At 41.8% G+C, this 15,335-nt stretch overlaps 1 protein-coding gene across 2 annotated transcripts in view; it reads right to left on the reverse strand.

Annotated features, from left to right (window-relative positions):
• Nucleotides 1-15,335, reverse strand: part of tonsl (tonsoku-like, DNA repair protein) — a 112,437-nt gene that overhangs the window by 38,949 nt on the left and 58,153 nt on the right. For both annotated transcript variants that reach the window (XR_005630667.1, XM_039736657.1), the window contains exons 17-21: nt 14,024-14,259; nt 9,926-10,442; nt 4,323-4,492; nt 2,070-2,176; nt 394-550 (exon numbers count right to left, since the gene is read on the reverse strand). Coding sequence is in view for 1 of the 2 variants with exons in the window: in XM_039736657.1 (XP_039592591.1) it covers nt 394-550; nt 2,070-2,176; nt 4,323-4,492; nt 9,926-10,442; nt 14,024-14,259 (1,187 nt within the window). In the remaining variant the exon portion in view is untranslated. The remainder of the gene's footprint in view (nt 1-393; nt 551-2,069; nt 2,177-4,322; nt 4,493-9,925; nt 10,443-14,023; nt 14,260-15,335) is intronic.

The following is a 15,335-nucleotide window of genomic DNA, read 5'->3' on the forward strand; positions in this document are numbered from 1 at the left end:
CCCTGATGGCCTTACCAGCACCTCTTCCAGCAGCAACCCAAATTTTCCTAGATAGTCTCCCATCCAAGTACTGGCCAGGCCTAAACATGCTTAGCTTCAATTGGATGACCTGTTCTGAAGTGCAGATGGAATGTCTGTTTTCTATGACTACAATGTCTAAACTTCTATATTTGAACAAGATGACAAAAACTAATGTAAAAACTGAGCTAAATTAGTTTGATTTCAACAGGTTATGTCTAGATCAAATTAGCTAGGATGAAAGCAACAGGTCTAACCAACACAAAGGAGACAATGTTTTAAAAAGACACACGAAGGAATACAATCAATCACCACAGAAACACTGCTGTGCAGTGCATACTTGTACAGGTCTTGTCAGAGCTGGGACTTCCTTACCTCTTCATTGCTGTGTAGCACATGCAAGATTAGGTCTTGTGGTGCAAGCAGAGCTCCTTCTTTCTGAAGTGAAATGCGAGGTTGCAGACCACATGCTTGGTAATACCGCTGAGCAGCTTGGTCAGCAAGCCACCCAACTGTGAGAGTCTCAGCATTGCTGTAATAAACACAAAACAGCTGATCACAAATACAAAAAAATGCTCAGGCTACAGCCAAAAAGAGGAACTAAATGGGCCCCAAAGATGTTTAAGAGGAAAAAGAGGGTACTCAAAGAAACAGAAGAGTAAAAGAAATGGAAACAGAATTAGGGTACCAGACAATAGAAAAATATAATATGTCAATGGCTTCTAAGCCAAGGAAACCCTGAGGTAAGCCTGCACTTCATGCATTTTCAAATGAATATCCCTCTGTACTGTCTCTCACTAAATCATCCAATGTTGTTTTATGACTTCCTTTGGATTCAATACAATTTTGAACAGAAAATCCATGTTAATACTGGGTAGCAGATATTGGTGGTACCAGAATGATTTAACCAAACAAGCTGACAATTATTGTTTTATTGGAATGACCTTCCATTAACCACTGCACAACTAACTCCTTGATTAACAGTCTTAGCACTCTCCATTCTCATTGCACTGTTCCAATGTCAACTGCATTTTAACTCAGAAAAACTTGTACCAGTTTAACAAAATTTCAGTTTTAATTCCAGCAATTTTAAAATGAGCTAACAAATTCTGTAAAAAGGTATATACTTCCTGCTTTTCCATTACAGCAAGTGAGTGGTGAGTGTATGCACCTGATACACCAAAGCAAACCAAAGCTTGATGCCAGATTAAATGGAGAACGAAGCAACTCCATAGTATTTATTAAATAGAATAAAAATCAAATAAAACAATGCACCGGTGTTTTGGGGTGCTGTCATATTTCCAAATGTTTTAATTGCACTCTGGTGTACTAAGAATGAGTAATTATTACGAATGGAACCATTTTTAAACCTGCCTCATCTGATTCAGGCTTCATAGGAAAAACAACACATTGTGGCAGTACTAGGCATGTTGAGAATCAACCAAGGATAGGACACCATATAATTCAGGAGATATTCAGAATTGCACACAAACTAGTAAAGAGTTTCAAGTTAACCCAACGACATGCAAGAAAGAAAAAAAAGACCCAATGACATGGAGAATATGCAAACACCACTGTAACAACAATCAGCTAGGAATCAGATCCATGACTCTGAAGCTGAGAGGCAGCAATGCTGATCTCTGCCCCATTGTGTGGCACTTCTTTCCTTGTTAAACATAAGCAGTTATTACATGTCCAAAAGTTCTCAGTTTATACACAAATCTAAACCGTCTAGTGCGATTGTTTCCCATCTACTCTTGGATAACTTCTAACAAACCGTTTTATAAATTGTTAGCCAAGTAAGAAAGAAAACGGTGCAAGAAAAAAAAAAAAAAAAGATCTGAATGGAAGAGAGATTAGTTGAGTGGGAAAGTATGTTTAATTGGTAGGATGTAATAGTAGAAAGGGAGCAGAAGCTTTTTTAGTGGACTAACACCTCCCATCAAACATGTATAAGCTTGTTTAGCATTTATTAAAGGATTTTACTGTTTTTAATAGAATTAGATGTCAGTAACTCTCAACACAGTTCTAGCATTCGAACCTGAACTTACCTATGTGGGACAGGAATGAGAAAGGTGTTGTCCTGAACTCTCACACGCACTCTGATTGGGGGAGGCAGAGTTTGGGCCACTGACTGGGTAAAGACTTGAGCAGAAGTCTGAAAAGCAAAATGATAGTAAAGATCAGGATGTTATATTTCTTTAAAATTAACTGATTTTTCTTTAATTATTATATTTCTAAGTATTTGTAAACCATGGCACTGCTGAAGACTTTGTCCAGTCGTTTAAACACAACTAACTTGAGAATCCCCAAAATGTTTAATGTATTTCTGCACAATGTCATTCTCTATATAAAAAAAAAAAACAAAAAACGGAGATGTTCAACCAATTCGCCCAAGACTGTTAGACTTGCTGAAAAATTACAGAGAAGGGGAAGTATGGATATACTACTATTGACAGTTTTTATCAGAAACAAAAAAGATATGCCTTTGAAACAGGACTTGTTTGTGTTTGGCCAAACAGTGAGCAATTAAATGAGGTCCTATGAAACTGCATGTAAAAAGTGATCTTTTTCTATTCACTCATACCATCCAACAACAGGCACTCGAAATGAGATAGATATTCATGCCATCACGGATGCTGTTCCATCTCTCATTCTGCCGCTTCCACTTAGAATCTGTTTAAAGCAAACTACCCGGAATGAAAATTTCACAAGTACTTAGCATGCACAGAACAGTTCTATAAAGAAGAAACTAGATAAACATGTAATTTTTGTGAAGAGTCTATTCATAATTCTGCATATTAAAAGATCACTGAAATTCACCAGAATCAGACTAAATGTATGATAATAAAAATTACAGCAGCAGCAATAACAAGAATAAAGGGAATAACCTTTATAATTAATTGAAAAAAGATTTGACAGATAGATCTCCTAATTGCATGTCATTTTCAGAGTAGAATAAAAGTGGACCCATAGTGACATTAAGTTTTCATCACCTCCTAGTAAACATTTCCTCTTTAATGTACAAGAACTGTTTACATACATCATCCAAGTGACAATGCAACTATGAACATTTCTTACTTGCAGAGGTGGTTATCAGCAGATGTTCACCCTCTTCTGAATTTTGTTTTAGTCTTTACCCTCTCAAACAAAGGCTTCAGTGTTTTGCAATGATTTTGTGATCACCACCAATTTATAATAAACTGTGAATCTTGCACAGGGAGATTCCAGGATAAAAGAAAAGCAACGCTTTCCACAGAAAAATATGTTTAGGACTTAAAATAATCTAGTCAGTCATACTATACATGCAAATACCCTCACCACTTAAAAAGATGCTCATTAAAAGTTCAAGAAAAGACAATTAACTGTACTTATTCACAGACCACATATTTCATGCATTCTTAAAAAAATTCAAATAAACTTTACTGTTCCAAAAGAAAGTGTAAAACTGTTTTCATTTTTTTTTTCAGCTATGTCAACTGCCATTCAGCTATTTCATTTTATGCAAAACAATCAGGGGAATACAGACCTTATTCCAGTAGCATTGTGCAAAGGTCAGACCCCATATAAGGACAGGCTGCTAGTGTATGGAGGGTACACTCGTGTACAACCAATACTCAGACATACAGAGCCATTTTAGAATGTCCTATTTGATCAACAAGAATCACTTTGAGATTTAGGAAGAAAACTGGAGTATCTGTTGGGGGGCAAAAACCCAATGCATATATGCAGAGAACATCCAAACTCTACACAGAATGTGACCTGGTTGAGACTCAAATCCCCCCAGTTTAATCTTTATTTCAAAAGTGACATCTAAAATCATCCTGTGTCCTGTTTGAGGCAATACTGATTCTAGAGTAATACCCTACCAATATGGATTTTTTTAGGCTGATGATATTGATGTTATCAGTCAGACTCTGTTCTAAAAGCACATTATGCTGTGGTCAAGATAATGTCAATGACATCTGTCAGTCTGGAAAGAGGCAGCACTATTCCAAGTCCAGTTCCAAGGATCCACAGTCAGAAATATAATCCTGAAATGGACAATTCTGGATCTACTTATGAGTAGAATGAACCTATGGCAGAACTCTAAAATTATGCAGAAATCAGCATCACATTTGTACTAGATGATCTGAAAGACTGCAAATATATAACATCAAAATATCTGTAGAACGTACATTCCCACAACCTGCTTAATCCAAATACTCAAAAGTCCACACAGGGCTTTTTACAGAACAAAAAATAATTCTAATTATTCTGGGTTTCAATTGAAAATAATTAAACAGCTGAAGCTTTGTAAATACCTGTAAGGTACAGTCAGACTCATTCACTCTTGAATTGTTTTGCTCTTTGGCCAGTTGTTGGAGAGGACTACTTGCACGGCGACTGCTCAGAACTGTCATTCCTGAGAGCTGTGTCATTTTTACTTGCCTGGAACGCCCCCGCTTTAGAGAAAGATTTCGACTATTTGCACCTGCAGGTGAATTAAAAAAAAAAAAAAAAGCAATTATGAAATTTGAAGACTATCAACATATCAAAGCAACATAAATCTATCAGTTAGAAAAGACAGAACTCAAGTCTGACCAGCAACTCCATTGTTGTTTTTTGTTTTTTTAAGAATTTCCCTTTTTAGCCTCCTGTAAATGACTAAAACCTGGTCTAGCGATACATTCTGCGCCATTCATGTGCATCTGTGGAACACCCTCTGGGTTCATCTAATGCAGGTAATACCACCCCAAGTTGAAAAAGGGGTGCTCACACTAACCTTCTCCTCTTTTGTTCCCTCTGCAGTATTGAGAAGAAGCCCAGTGAGGGTATTTGACTCCGCCCATTCCGGTATCCTGCTTATAAACCCTGCAGCTGCCAGAAGGAGGCATACAGTTTGGAACAGACTGCACTGTAGGATGGCGCTCCTTCCAAACTGTGAGAGTACTATATGCTTTCCAAGCTTGATTGCTTTCCCATATTGCTTTTGTTATATGTACTGGCACACATAATGGTCCTTTCGTTGATTTTTTTGGTCTGCATTCAACGGGGACAACCGGGTTGTTGCCCCAACATTCAGCTATGGGATTTACATTACCTCACTCGACCATACCTGCTTTGTGTCAAACAGAAAGGTAACTACCAAGCCTCAAGTTCATTCATACATTTAAAAACTGTCACGCTTGAGTACACAAGAAATTCTATACTAGGTAAGAGCTCAATCAAATCCTAATATACTATGTGGACTATGCCCGGCAGTTTATTCTGGCCAAGACACCCAAGCCGCCAGATGGAGCCCTCCCTGCAAAGTGGAGATGCACCGAAGTCCAGCAGGGCATCATGGATTTTGGAGTTGTAATACACAGCCCTGCTGGATAACGCTGGGGCTGCCAGGGGACGCTGCAGGGAGGCACAGAGATATTTGGTTTTCCTACAGCCCGGAAGTACTTGCAAGTCACGAGGATGGAAGGAATAAAGTGCTTCCGGGCTGACAAAGAAAGAAGAGTTTTGATTTAACCCGGAAGTGCTAGGAAGTCACATGGACTGCAGGTTAAGGAGCACTTCCGGGTCGTGAACTATAAAAGGACTGTGGGAGCTCCCAGACGGGGAGCTAAGCTGGGTGGTAGGAGGGCAACACGTCTGCGAGTGGAGGATTGATTATTGATTTATTATTGTGTTTATTAGTGAGTACAGTGTGGAGTGGAGGGTGCTTAGTGCACATAATTATTATAATAAAGAATTATTGCACTTTTACCTGGTGTTTGATGTGGTACCTGAGAGTTCAAGGGAGCGATAGTGCCCCCTACTGCTACAACTATAATGCTGCAGAGTCAGGGAAACTGAATTAACACTATAACTTGGTCTGTATACATTGTGAGTAAGCCTGGCGGCTATATATGTACCCTGTTGAACATAAGCTGGCAATCTTAACACTGAGTAGGTAAAAAAAAAAAAAATCCCTATATCTGAGCTCACCCAAAGAAAATATGAACTAATCAAACTAGAACCAGATATGATCACCTAATTCTGAAGCCAAGCACAGTGAGGAATTGTGGTTTCTGGCCTTCTGCTGTGTATGAACATATGTAAGATGGGGAGCTCATTCTTATGTCACTCTCCTCTGGGGGAACAAGAGCGGGGACAGCCGGAGTGCTTCCAGGGATGCAGCCGGCACTTCCACCACACTGGGGTGTATTGGTGGGAGGTTGCCGGAACACACCTGGAACACATCCGGGTGCTTATAAAAGGGGCCGCCTCCCTTCAGACAATGGCAAGAGTCGGGAGTGGAGTAGGATGGAGCTCTGGAGGAGAGGAAGAGGCAGCCTGAAGAAGCAAGGCATTTGAGTTGTGGCCAGGACTTTGAGGACTCTGGGGTTTGGGTGCACTGTAAATGATGGATAATAGTGTTGTGGGTGATGTCAACGTGTCCGCCTGTCTGTATCCGGGTCAGCCTCCACAATGGCATCCAAGATGGGAATCCCTGAAAAAAAATTGTGGATGGCCCGGCGCAGCAGGTGCATCCACACACGTGCAGCGGGTGCGTCGTGTCAACATCACTGGGAAAGAGAGTCGCCCGACAGACCGCTACCGGACAGCGGTCAGAATGTGCTCTCCTGGTGCGGAGGAACATCAAAGGACCTTACCTACGAGCGTGCCGCTGCTGAAGGCGCCCGGGACAGCGTTGTGTCGAGAGAGGCCATGCCGAGGCAGCTGCCTCGGACAGAAGGGACTTTGGGAGGTAAGTTCCCTGCTTGCCAGCGGCCAGCCCTGGGGGGCCGAGCACATTTTGTGTTTTGCAGGCAGGGGCTGCCCGGGTCTGCATCGGTGGCAGAAACGCACTGATCTGCGGGGCTTTACTGACGCGGCGGCAGCAGCAGCACGAGCTGCTGAGAGGGAGACACTGTGACTCAGAAAGCCGGCTCGTCACCGCACCAGAGGAAGGAGAGCCAAGAGGGCCGCAGACCAGAAGTCCAGCCCCGAGACAGGCGCAGGATTGAATGGTATGTCTTGCATGTCCGCCAATGACTGCAGAGAGGCGGGACCAAGGAATGTCCATCTAATGCCGGGGAGAGACCCGATTGGGCCAGAGGAAGAGGCCCACAGGAAGTCGCCGGCATGTGTTGCTGACAGACAGGTGAGCTCACCGTCGGCTAACTTCCTGTCTTTGCTGGTTGCTCTGTTTGAGCTGGAGGCCTGCCTTCAGCCCGCAGAGCAGCAGCTTCCACAGGTGCTACGTGCCCTCTGGGCAGAGTTACTGAAGCTGGAGGGGAAGGCGGTCACGTCACTGGAGCGATTGCGAGAGTGGACAGAACGGCGCGACGCTAGATTCTTTGGCTGGAGAGGTACGGCAGGGACGGTGAGTAGAGCCGACCTCATACAGCATAAGGGAGGTCCCACCGAAAAGGCCCATGAACCATGTGTATGGAACCAAGTAGGAGGATCTCCGACAGTGGACGCGGCGGTGAGTGCTGTACGCGAGGTGAGGGGAGGAAGATTGAAGAGGCTGGCAGGACAAGGGCTGATGAGTGCCCTGGGTCATAGCGCCCTACGCTCCGAGCCCGCGGCACTCTCACGTCGCTCTATAGGGATGCAGACAGGATTGGATCGAAGCGTTTGCCATGCACAGACCCAGACCGTCACGGCATCCAAGAGGAAAAGGAGGAATCGAGGGAAGAAAGCCAGTTCCTCCGATAAGGGAGGACATGAGGCAGGCGGCTCATGTCTGGTACCTGGCCACCCTTGCGGCGCAGAGGGAACCCGTAAAGTCAGCGGAGAGTAATGGAGTGCAGGCGGTCCCGTCTGTTACATCAACAGGAGGGATGCGGAACCCATGGAGGGGGTGCCGAACAGGCAAGTTCTGGGGTGCCGGTCGGAGGGGGGAGCGCTGCCAGTGCGTGCACGGCGCAGAGGAACGCCAGGAAAGGGTGTCCAGGCAGCGGCTCTGCCCCCTTGTTTCTGTGTGCTGCAGGACCAGACCCTGGACGAGCAGTAGGACCCGCTTCGTTGGGACCCTGCCCTCATTGGACGGGCCGTTTGGCTAGAGGACTCTTCGCTGGCGAAGGGGTGCTGCCACAGCTGGCTGGGGCTACGGAGGTGCGAGTGGCGCCAACCAAAGGGGCACGAAAACCTCGGAGGGGGTGCCAAAGGAGTAGGCCCCGGGGTGCTAAATTGGACCCCGGCACCTCAGGAGTAGGACCCACTTCGGGGGTAAGCTGCCCTCGTGGGACGTACCGCTCTGCCCGAAAGGTCTTCACTGGCAGTGGGGTACTGTCAGAGATGGCTGGAGTAGCGACTCGGCCGGGATGCCCAGGAGGACCGGAGGAGGGCTTGCACCTTCCCCAGACCACGTGGGGGCGACCACCCTGGTACCTTTGGGGGCCACGGGTACAGAGCTTTAAAGCTCCATCCTATAGGGGCCTGTGGTCACCGCCAGTGGGCGCCCCAATGCCTGGAGACCCTGGATCTCAGCTCTTCCGCCATTCCCGGAATTATTATAATAAAGAATTATTGCACTTTTACCTGGCGTTTGATGTGATACCTGAGAGTTCAAAGGAGCGATAGTGCCCCCTACTGCTACAACTATAATGCTGCAGAATCAGGGAAACTGAATTAACACTATAACTTGTCTGTATACATTGTGAGTAAGCCTGGTGGCTATATATGTACCCTGTTGAACATAAGCTGGCAACCTTAACACTGAGTAGAGAAAAAAAAAAAAAACCTATATTTGAGCTCACCCAAAGAAAATATGAACTAATCAAACTAGAACCAGATATGATCACCTAATTCTGAAGCCAAGCACAGTGAGGAATTGTGGTTTCTGGCCTTCTGCTGTGTATGAACATACTGTATGTAAGATGGGGAGCTCATTCTTATGTCACTCTCCTCTGGGGGAACAAGAGCAGAGACACCTGGAGTGCTTCCGGGGATGCAGCAGGCACTTCGCCACACTGGGGCGTATCGGTGGGAGGTTGCTGGAAAACACCTGGAGCACATCCGGGTGCTTATAAAAGGGGCCGCCTACCTTCAGACAATGGCAAGAGTCGGGAGTGGAGTAGGATGGAGCTCTGGAGGAGAGGAAGAGGCGGCCTGAAGAAGCAAGGCATTTGAGTTGTCGCCAGGACTTTGGGGACTCTGGGGTTTGGGTGCGCTGTAAATGATGGATAATAAATGCGTTGTGGGTGACATCAACATGTTCGCCTGTCTTTGCCCGGGCCAGCCTCCACAATAGCCATTCAGATTTGGGAAAAGGTGGTAGTTGCATTGTGCAAGACGTGGAGAACAGACTGTGTGCTGAATCTCATTGAATCGACTAATTTTGCAGAACAGCCCTTGTTTTCTTATAAAACAGAAGGGAATGATCAGGACCTTTCCACACAAATTTTCTCTGATTGACTGCTATAAACAGCAAAGCAAATTAGTATACTATTAATATGTTATGTGAGCCTTTACAGAGATGAAATAATATGGACAACAGCCTCAATAAAAATTTCTGTGCATGGTTGTACCCACATGGGCTTTGATTCTGGCCTTCCTCAGCATTTCCATCTCTTCAGCTCATGTTTGAATCCTAAAACATAGGCACACTTACTTTACCTCCCTTCCTGCATGGAAATGCAGCGTTAAGTCATTAAAGAATATTTGATTTGGAATTGTCCGGCAAGTTTGGAATTGTCTGGCACTTGCCACTACAGAGATAGGACAGAGCAAATAAGGTCTAACTGAAGGATTGACGGATGGTCCATTCAATTTTGTCTTCTACTGTGCTTATAACTGAAATGTACACAATCTTTATCAGAGTTACACAATACTTAATAATTTGATGAATAAGTTATTCTGTTTCACTGCAGCATGATGAAGGTCCCAACTTTGGGAGAAATACTATTAAGAGACTGCCAGGTAGACAAGGGAGACCACTGACCTCTTCTAGCTGCAGATGGGGGCACAGAAAAACTGGGATGGACCATACTGCCTGCAGCTGAAGTGTCATCATCTCTTCTGCCTGCTTCCAAGCTCTCTGATGTTCTTCTTTTCTTTTTGGGCTGGGCTATACCCATATCATCATCCAACCAGTCATCTTCTATGTACTCCTCTTCTGGCACCATTGCAGGACGACAGCTGGCATCTGTTTTGGGTGGTGGTACAGTGGTGGAGTCTGAGAGACTGTAAGCTAGAAATCGAGACTTGGTGCCACCTAGTGCTTGCATTGCTCTCTGGTATTCTTCTCTCCCTGAAACAGACCTCTGTTCACACTCTGCACTAGTGAATAGAGCCTCTGTGTTTTCTTCATCTTCATCCACTTCCTCTTGATTTAGATGATCATCTTCTCCTACAGTCAAATCGTCCTCAAAGGGGGTGTAGCTTTGCATGGGGGTGGCTATCAAGTCTTCTAGCTCAGTGTCACTTTCTGAGGAAAAACCTTCACTTAGAGATATAATCTGTTAAAAAAAAATGTACATACTCATATTATATATATATATATATATATATATATATATATATATATATATATATATATATATATATATATATATATATATATATATATATATATATATAAAATAAATAAAAGAATAGTTTACAAGTAAATAGTCTGCTTCTCTTTACTTTAATGGGGGTGTCAAATTTCAACACTACTGATGTATGCATTTTAAGAACAATACATCAGTACATTTTAAAACGAAGGCACTGATGACCACAAAAGAAAAAAAAGAAAGAAAAAAAAAAAAAAGAATTTTAAGCACAAAAACTTACATTAAAAAACAGACAAAAATATTTGCAGGTGAACAGTGGACATGTGTTAGTCAGTTCAAGTATTCATGAACTTTTCATTATATATTAAAATAGTAAAAAACACATCAATAATATACATTATGTATATTTACTTATCCTAATACTTCCATACAACAATTCATGAAAATAAAAACAAAATAAGCAAAAGAATACAGTATATAAAACACAGAACACTAGAGCACTGAGGCAGTAGTGCTTCCCACTATGCCCACCTTAAAATAATTTAGTTAACAAAAGTCTAATATTGAACTACAGGAAGCTGTACAGCATACAGTCACATGAAAAAGTTTGGGAAGCCCTCTTAATTTTTTGGATTTTTGTTTATCATTGGCTGAGCTTTCAAAGTAGCAACTTGCTTTTAATATACGACATGCCTTATGAAAACAGTAGTATTTCAGCAGTGACATTAAGTTTCTTGCATTAACAGCCTGCTAGATTTTCAATGATATTCAAGTCAGGGGACTGTGACGGCCATTCCAGAACATTGTACTTCTCCCTCTGTATGAATGCCTTTGTAGATTTCGAACTGTGTTTGGGTCATTGTCTTGTTGTAATATCCAACCCCTGCGTAACTTCAACTTTGTGACTGATGCTTGAACATTATCCTGAAGAATTTGATATTGGGTTGAATTCATCCTACCCTCGACTTTAACAAGGGCCCCAGTCCCTGAACTAGCCACACAGCCCCACAGCATGATGGAACCTCCACCAAATTTGACAGTAGGTAGCAGGTGTTTTTCTTGGAATGCGGTGTTCTTCTTCCGCCATGCAAAGTGCCTTTTATTATGACCAAATAATTCAATTTTTGTCTCATCATTCCAAAGTACTTTGTTCCAAAATGAAACTGGCTTGTCTAAATGAGCATTTGCATACAACAAGCAACTCTGTTTGTGGCGTGAGTGCAGAAAGGGCTTCTTTCTCATAACCTTGCCGTACAGATGTTCTTTGTGCAAATTGTGCTGAATTGTAGAACAATGTACAGATACACCATCTGCAGTAAGATGTTCTTGCAGGTCTTTGGAGGTGATCTGTGGGTTGTCTGTAACCATTCTCACAATGCTGCACATATGATACTCCTGTACTTTTCTTGGCCTGCCAGACCTGGGTTTAACAGCAACTGTGCCTGTGGCCTTCCATTTCCTGATTACATTCCTTACAGTTGAAACTGACAGTTTAAACCTCTGAGATAGATTTTTGTAGCCTTCCCCTAAACCATGACACTGAACAATGTTTATTTTCAGATCTTTTGAGAGTTGCTTTGAGGATCCCATGCTGTCACTCTTCAGAGGAGTCAAAGGGAAGCACAACTTGCAATTGACCACCTTAAATACCGTTTCTCATGATTGGACACACCTGTCTATAAAGTTCATGGCTTAACGAGCCAATACAACCAATTTGCTGTTGCAAGTAATCAGTATTGAGCAGTTAAATGCATTCAGATCAGCAACATTACAAGGGGACCTACATTTTTGCACAGCCAGTTTTTCACATTTGATTTAATTTCATACAACTAAATACTGCTTCACTAAAAATCTTTGTTCAGAAAACACCCCAGTACTCGGATGTTCCTAGGAAATGAAGGACATACTACTGTTAACTTTTTTGTTGAAAGTAGAGTAAATTATTATGCAGGCTGAGAGGGGTTCCCAAACCTTTTCATATGACTGTAATAGTTAAAAATCCGTGGCCTGAGACCTTTTAATTTAAAAAAAATGTTACTCACAAGAAGTTAGCATCAGTGAAATAAAAAGCTTTTCTTGGTATAAAATGGCTTAAAAGCTGATAATTATAAAAACCATTTATCACACAGAGCTTGTACAGTTAAAAATAACCAATACAAGTTAATGGCATAATGTTAATACATCTTGTATGTTTCAGAATGTATTTTGCTTAACTGATTGTGTACCACCTGGAGTATATTTGGACATCACTAAAGACCGAATTTCAATAGTCTAGGCATAAGAATTTTCACTTCAGAAAATTTAATAGGAATTAAATTGTTACTAAAGTAAACGTAAACATTCACAGATAGATTTACACATAGACTTCATATGCACATCTTACCTTTTTTAAGGTTCGTGAAGAGGACAAGTTAGTACAGCAGATTGTACAGAGGCAAGGACAAGACTGTGGCAATCATGACAATGAGTCTTATTTCTCACACCAAGGCACAATTTATGTAAATTGGAAACGGTTTCTCCTTACATGCTTCACAGATTAAGCGACCAAATAAATGTAATCTAGCATTTTAATGATTAGTTGTTTGTATAAAAGAGTACAAGGGTATGTGATGCTTCTAACAACACTGTAACAATAAGTATTGTCACACACGTGCGCATGGGAGGCAGCTAAAGGGCTTGAGTAAGGACAGTTCCGGTATGTGGCAGAGTGCACTGACTCTTTCTCCCTTGCCTGCAGACAATTCACGGGAGATTCCACCTGGTCCTCTTGACGTCACTTCCGGGACCGAGCCAATGGAAGGAGACCTTGCTGGCTCCGGTCCCTGTAATGTCACGTCCGAGCTTGCACCAATGACAGAAGACCTATATGAGCCCGACCCCTTTGACTTCACTTCCTGTCTTCCCCTTTAAAAGCCTCCACCTTTCCCCTATTCCCTCAGTTGTGTTTTGGACTCGGTTTTGGGCACATCAGTGCTGTATTCATTGAAAATTGCTTTTGCAGCCAGGAAACCAGATTATATGGGTGGCTGCCCCAAACCTTGCTATGTCTCATTGTGAGTTTTGTGACGGTATATATTTCTTGTGGTGTATGGTCAGCTGAAGCAATGAGGTTATACCCCACAAGTCATATAGTGGGGTCTGCAATAACAAGAATTAAGATATTTGATTTTACTTCAATACTTTTCTTGTTCTTGGGGAAAAGCCACATAATGAAGCCAATACTTAACATGATCATGACCATGAACGTGACCTTTTATGGTGCAAGAGCTGATATGAATGACTAGTGTAGGCATGCCCCTATTCTAAATATGCTTTTTTGGAAATTGGCAGCATGTGCAATAAGGAAATCACATTTGCATCAGCAATAAACTGCTGTTTGGCTACAGTAAAGAGTAGACTTTTTCCAAGAGCACAGCAGTTAAAGGTCTGCCATCACTTCAAACAAGACTTGTATCTTATTGAGAATGAGACAAAAATATAGTCTTTCCTCAATTATCTTCATTACAAGGCACTTTAACATCTAGTCAGTATATGGTACCCCATACCTTTTTTTTCCATTTTAAATCTTCTGTACTGTTGCATCTACCCCTACTGGAGGAGCTAGGCTTTTCCCCTGGGGTAGCATTACTACTTGGAACCCTGCTGCGTCCACTCTTCATATTATAATTTGGAGTATTATAAACACTCGTCTTGGCTGTTTCAAGAGTCTGAGATTGTTCCGCATCAAATAGTTCACTGTCCTGAAAATCTCTAGAAGGCTGAGGCCTTTGAGGGGTTGAAGCTGAAAATCATAATGTAGAATATTATCATCATTAGAGCAGTCCAGAAATTAAGAAATAATAACAATAATATTGTTCTAATGAAATGTACAATCTTTTGGCACAAATAGTTCATTCAATGTGTACTGATAATTATCATTGCAAAGCTGAATCTTCAGTGTTATTACTAGAAAAATGCAAACAATTAAAATTAACTAAATATTATTAAATAAACCTAAAAATTTAAAAAATGCACAACACAACTGTGAGATCCAAGGTCACACAAATACGAAGACATTAGCCTTCTCTTAAACATGTCAGCCGTGTAATCACAGTGAGTCTACCACTATTAGAATTTCATTGATTCTTCGTTAAGGTCAAGACTCATATTTTATAACTGAAAAAAAATTAGGGCATGTAAAAGACTAAATATTATGTACAGGACAATTTGACTTAATCTTCCTTTCAGAATATATTATCCAAGTATAGATCTATATATACACTTACACACAGACACACAACACACAGATCATTGAATCCCTCTGGAATTATTAAAGTGTATGAAAATATTGAAAATAATTAGATATTAACCCTGTAATTTAGATTAATGCAATTACAAGTTCAATTGAGAAATTATCTGTACATTATGGGAAATATGGTTTAATTTTGATGACTGTTTTATACTAACTTTTGTTCAATGAAGAATCATAAACTGGGGCCATTGCCAGAAGCATATTCTAAAAACAGACTGGAAAACAAAAGGAAGTAGAAAGAAAAAAGTGAGAGTGGAGCAGCTATTTATAGAAGGAAGCACTTAACCATTCCATTAAATAAAGTTCTGAGGCAGACAGTGGCCGTGTCTGCCATGCTACAGACCTCGACAGCTAAGTAAAAAATAAAGCTCTCAATTTATTGATCAGTTAACAACCCTATTCTCATCAATGGAGATAAGAGTAGCAGGCAGTGGCCAAAAGAATGGGAGTTTGAGTACGAGCATCCAAAATGAGGTATGCAGGGTTGCCTGCTCACTCTCCATGACAGGGTAACAAGCACTCCAATAATGGAGGACCTTAGAATGGGAGCGCTGCTTCTCCGGTTC

The sequence above is a fragment of the Polypterus senegalus genome, chromosome 15 (genome assembly GCF_016835505.1).
Source record: "Polypterus senegalus isolate Bchr_013 chromosome 15, ASM1683550v1, whole genome shotgun sequence".
Lineage (NCBI taxonomy): Eukaryota > Metazoa > Chordata > Cladistia > Polypteriformes > Polypteridae > Polypterus > Polypterus senegalus.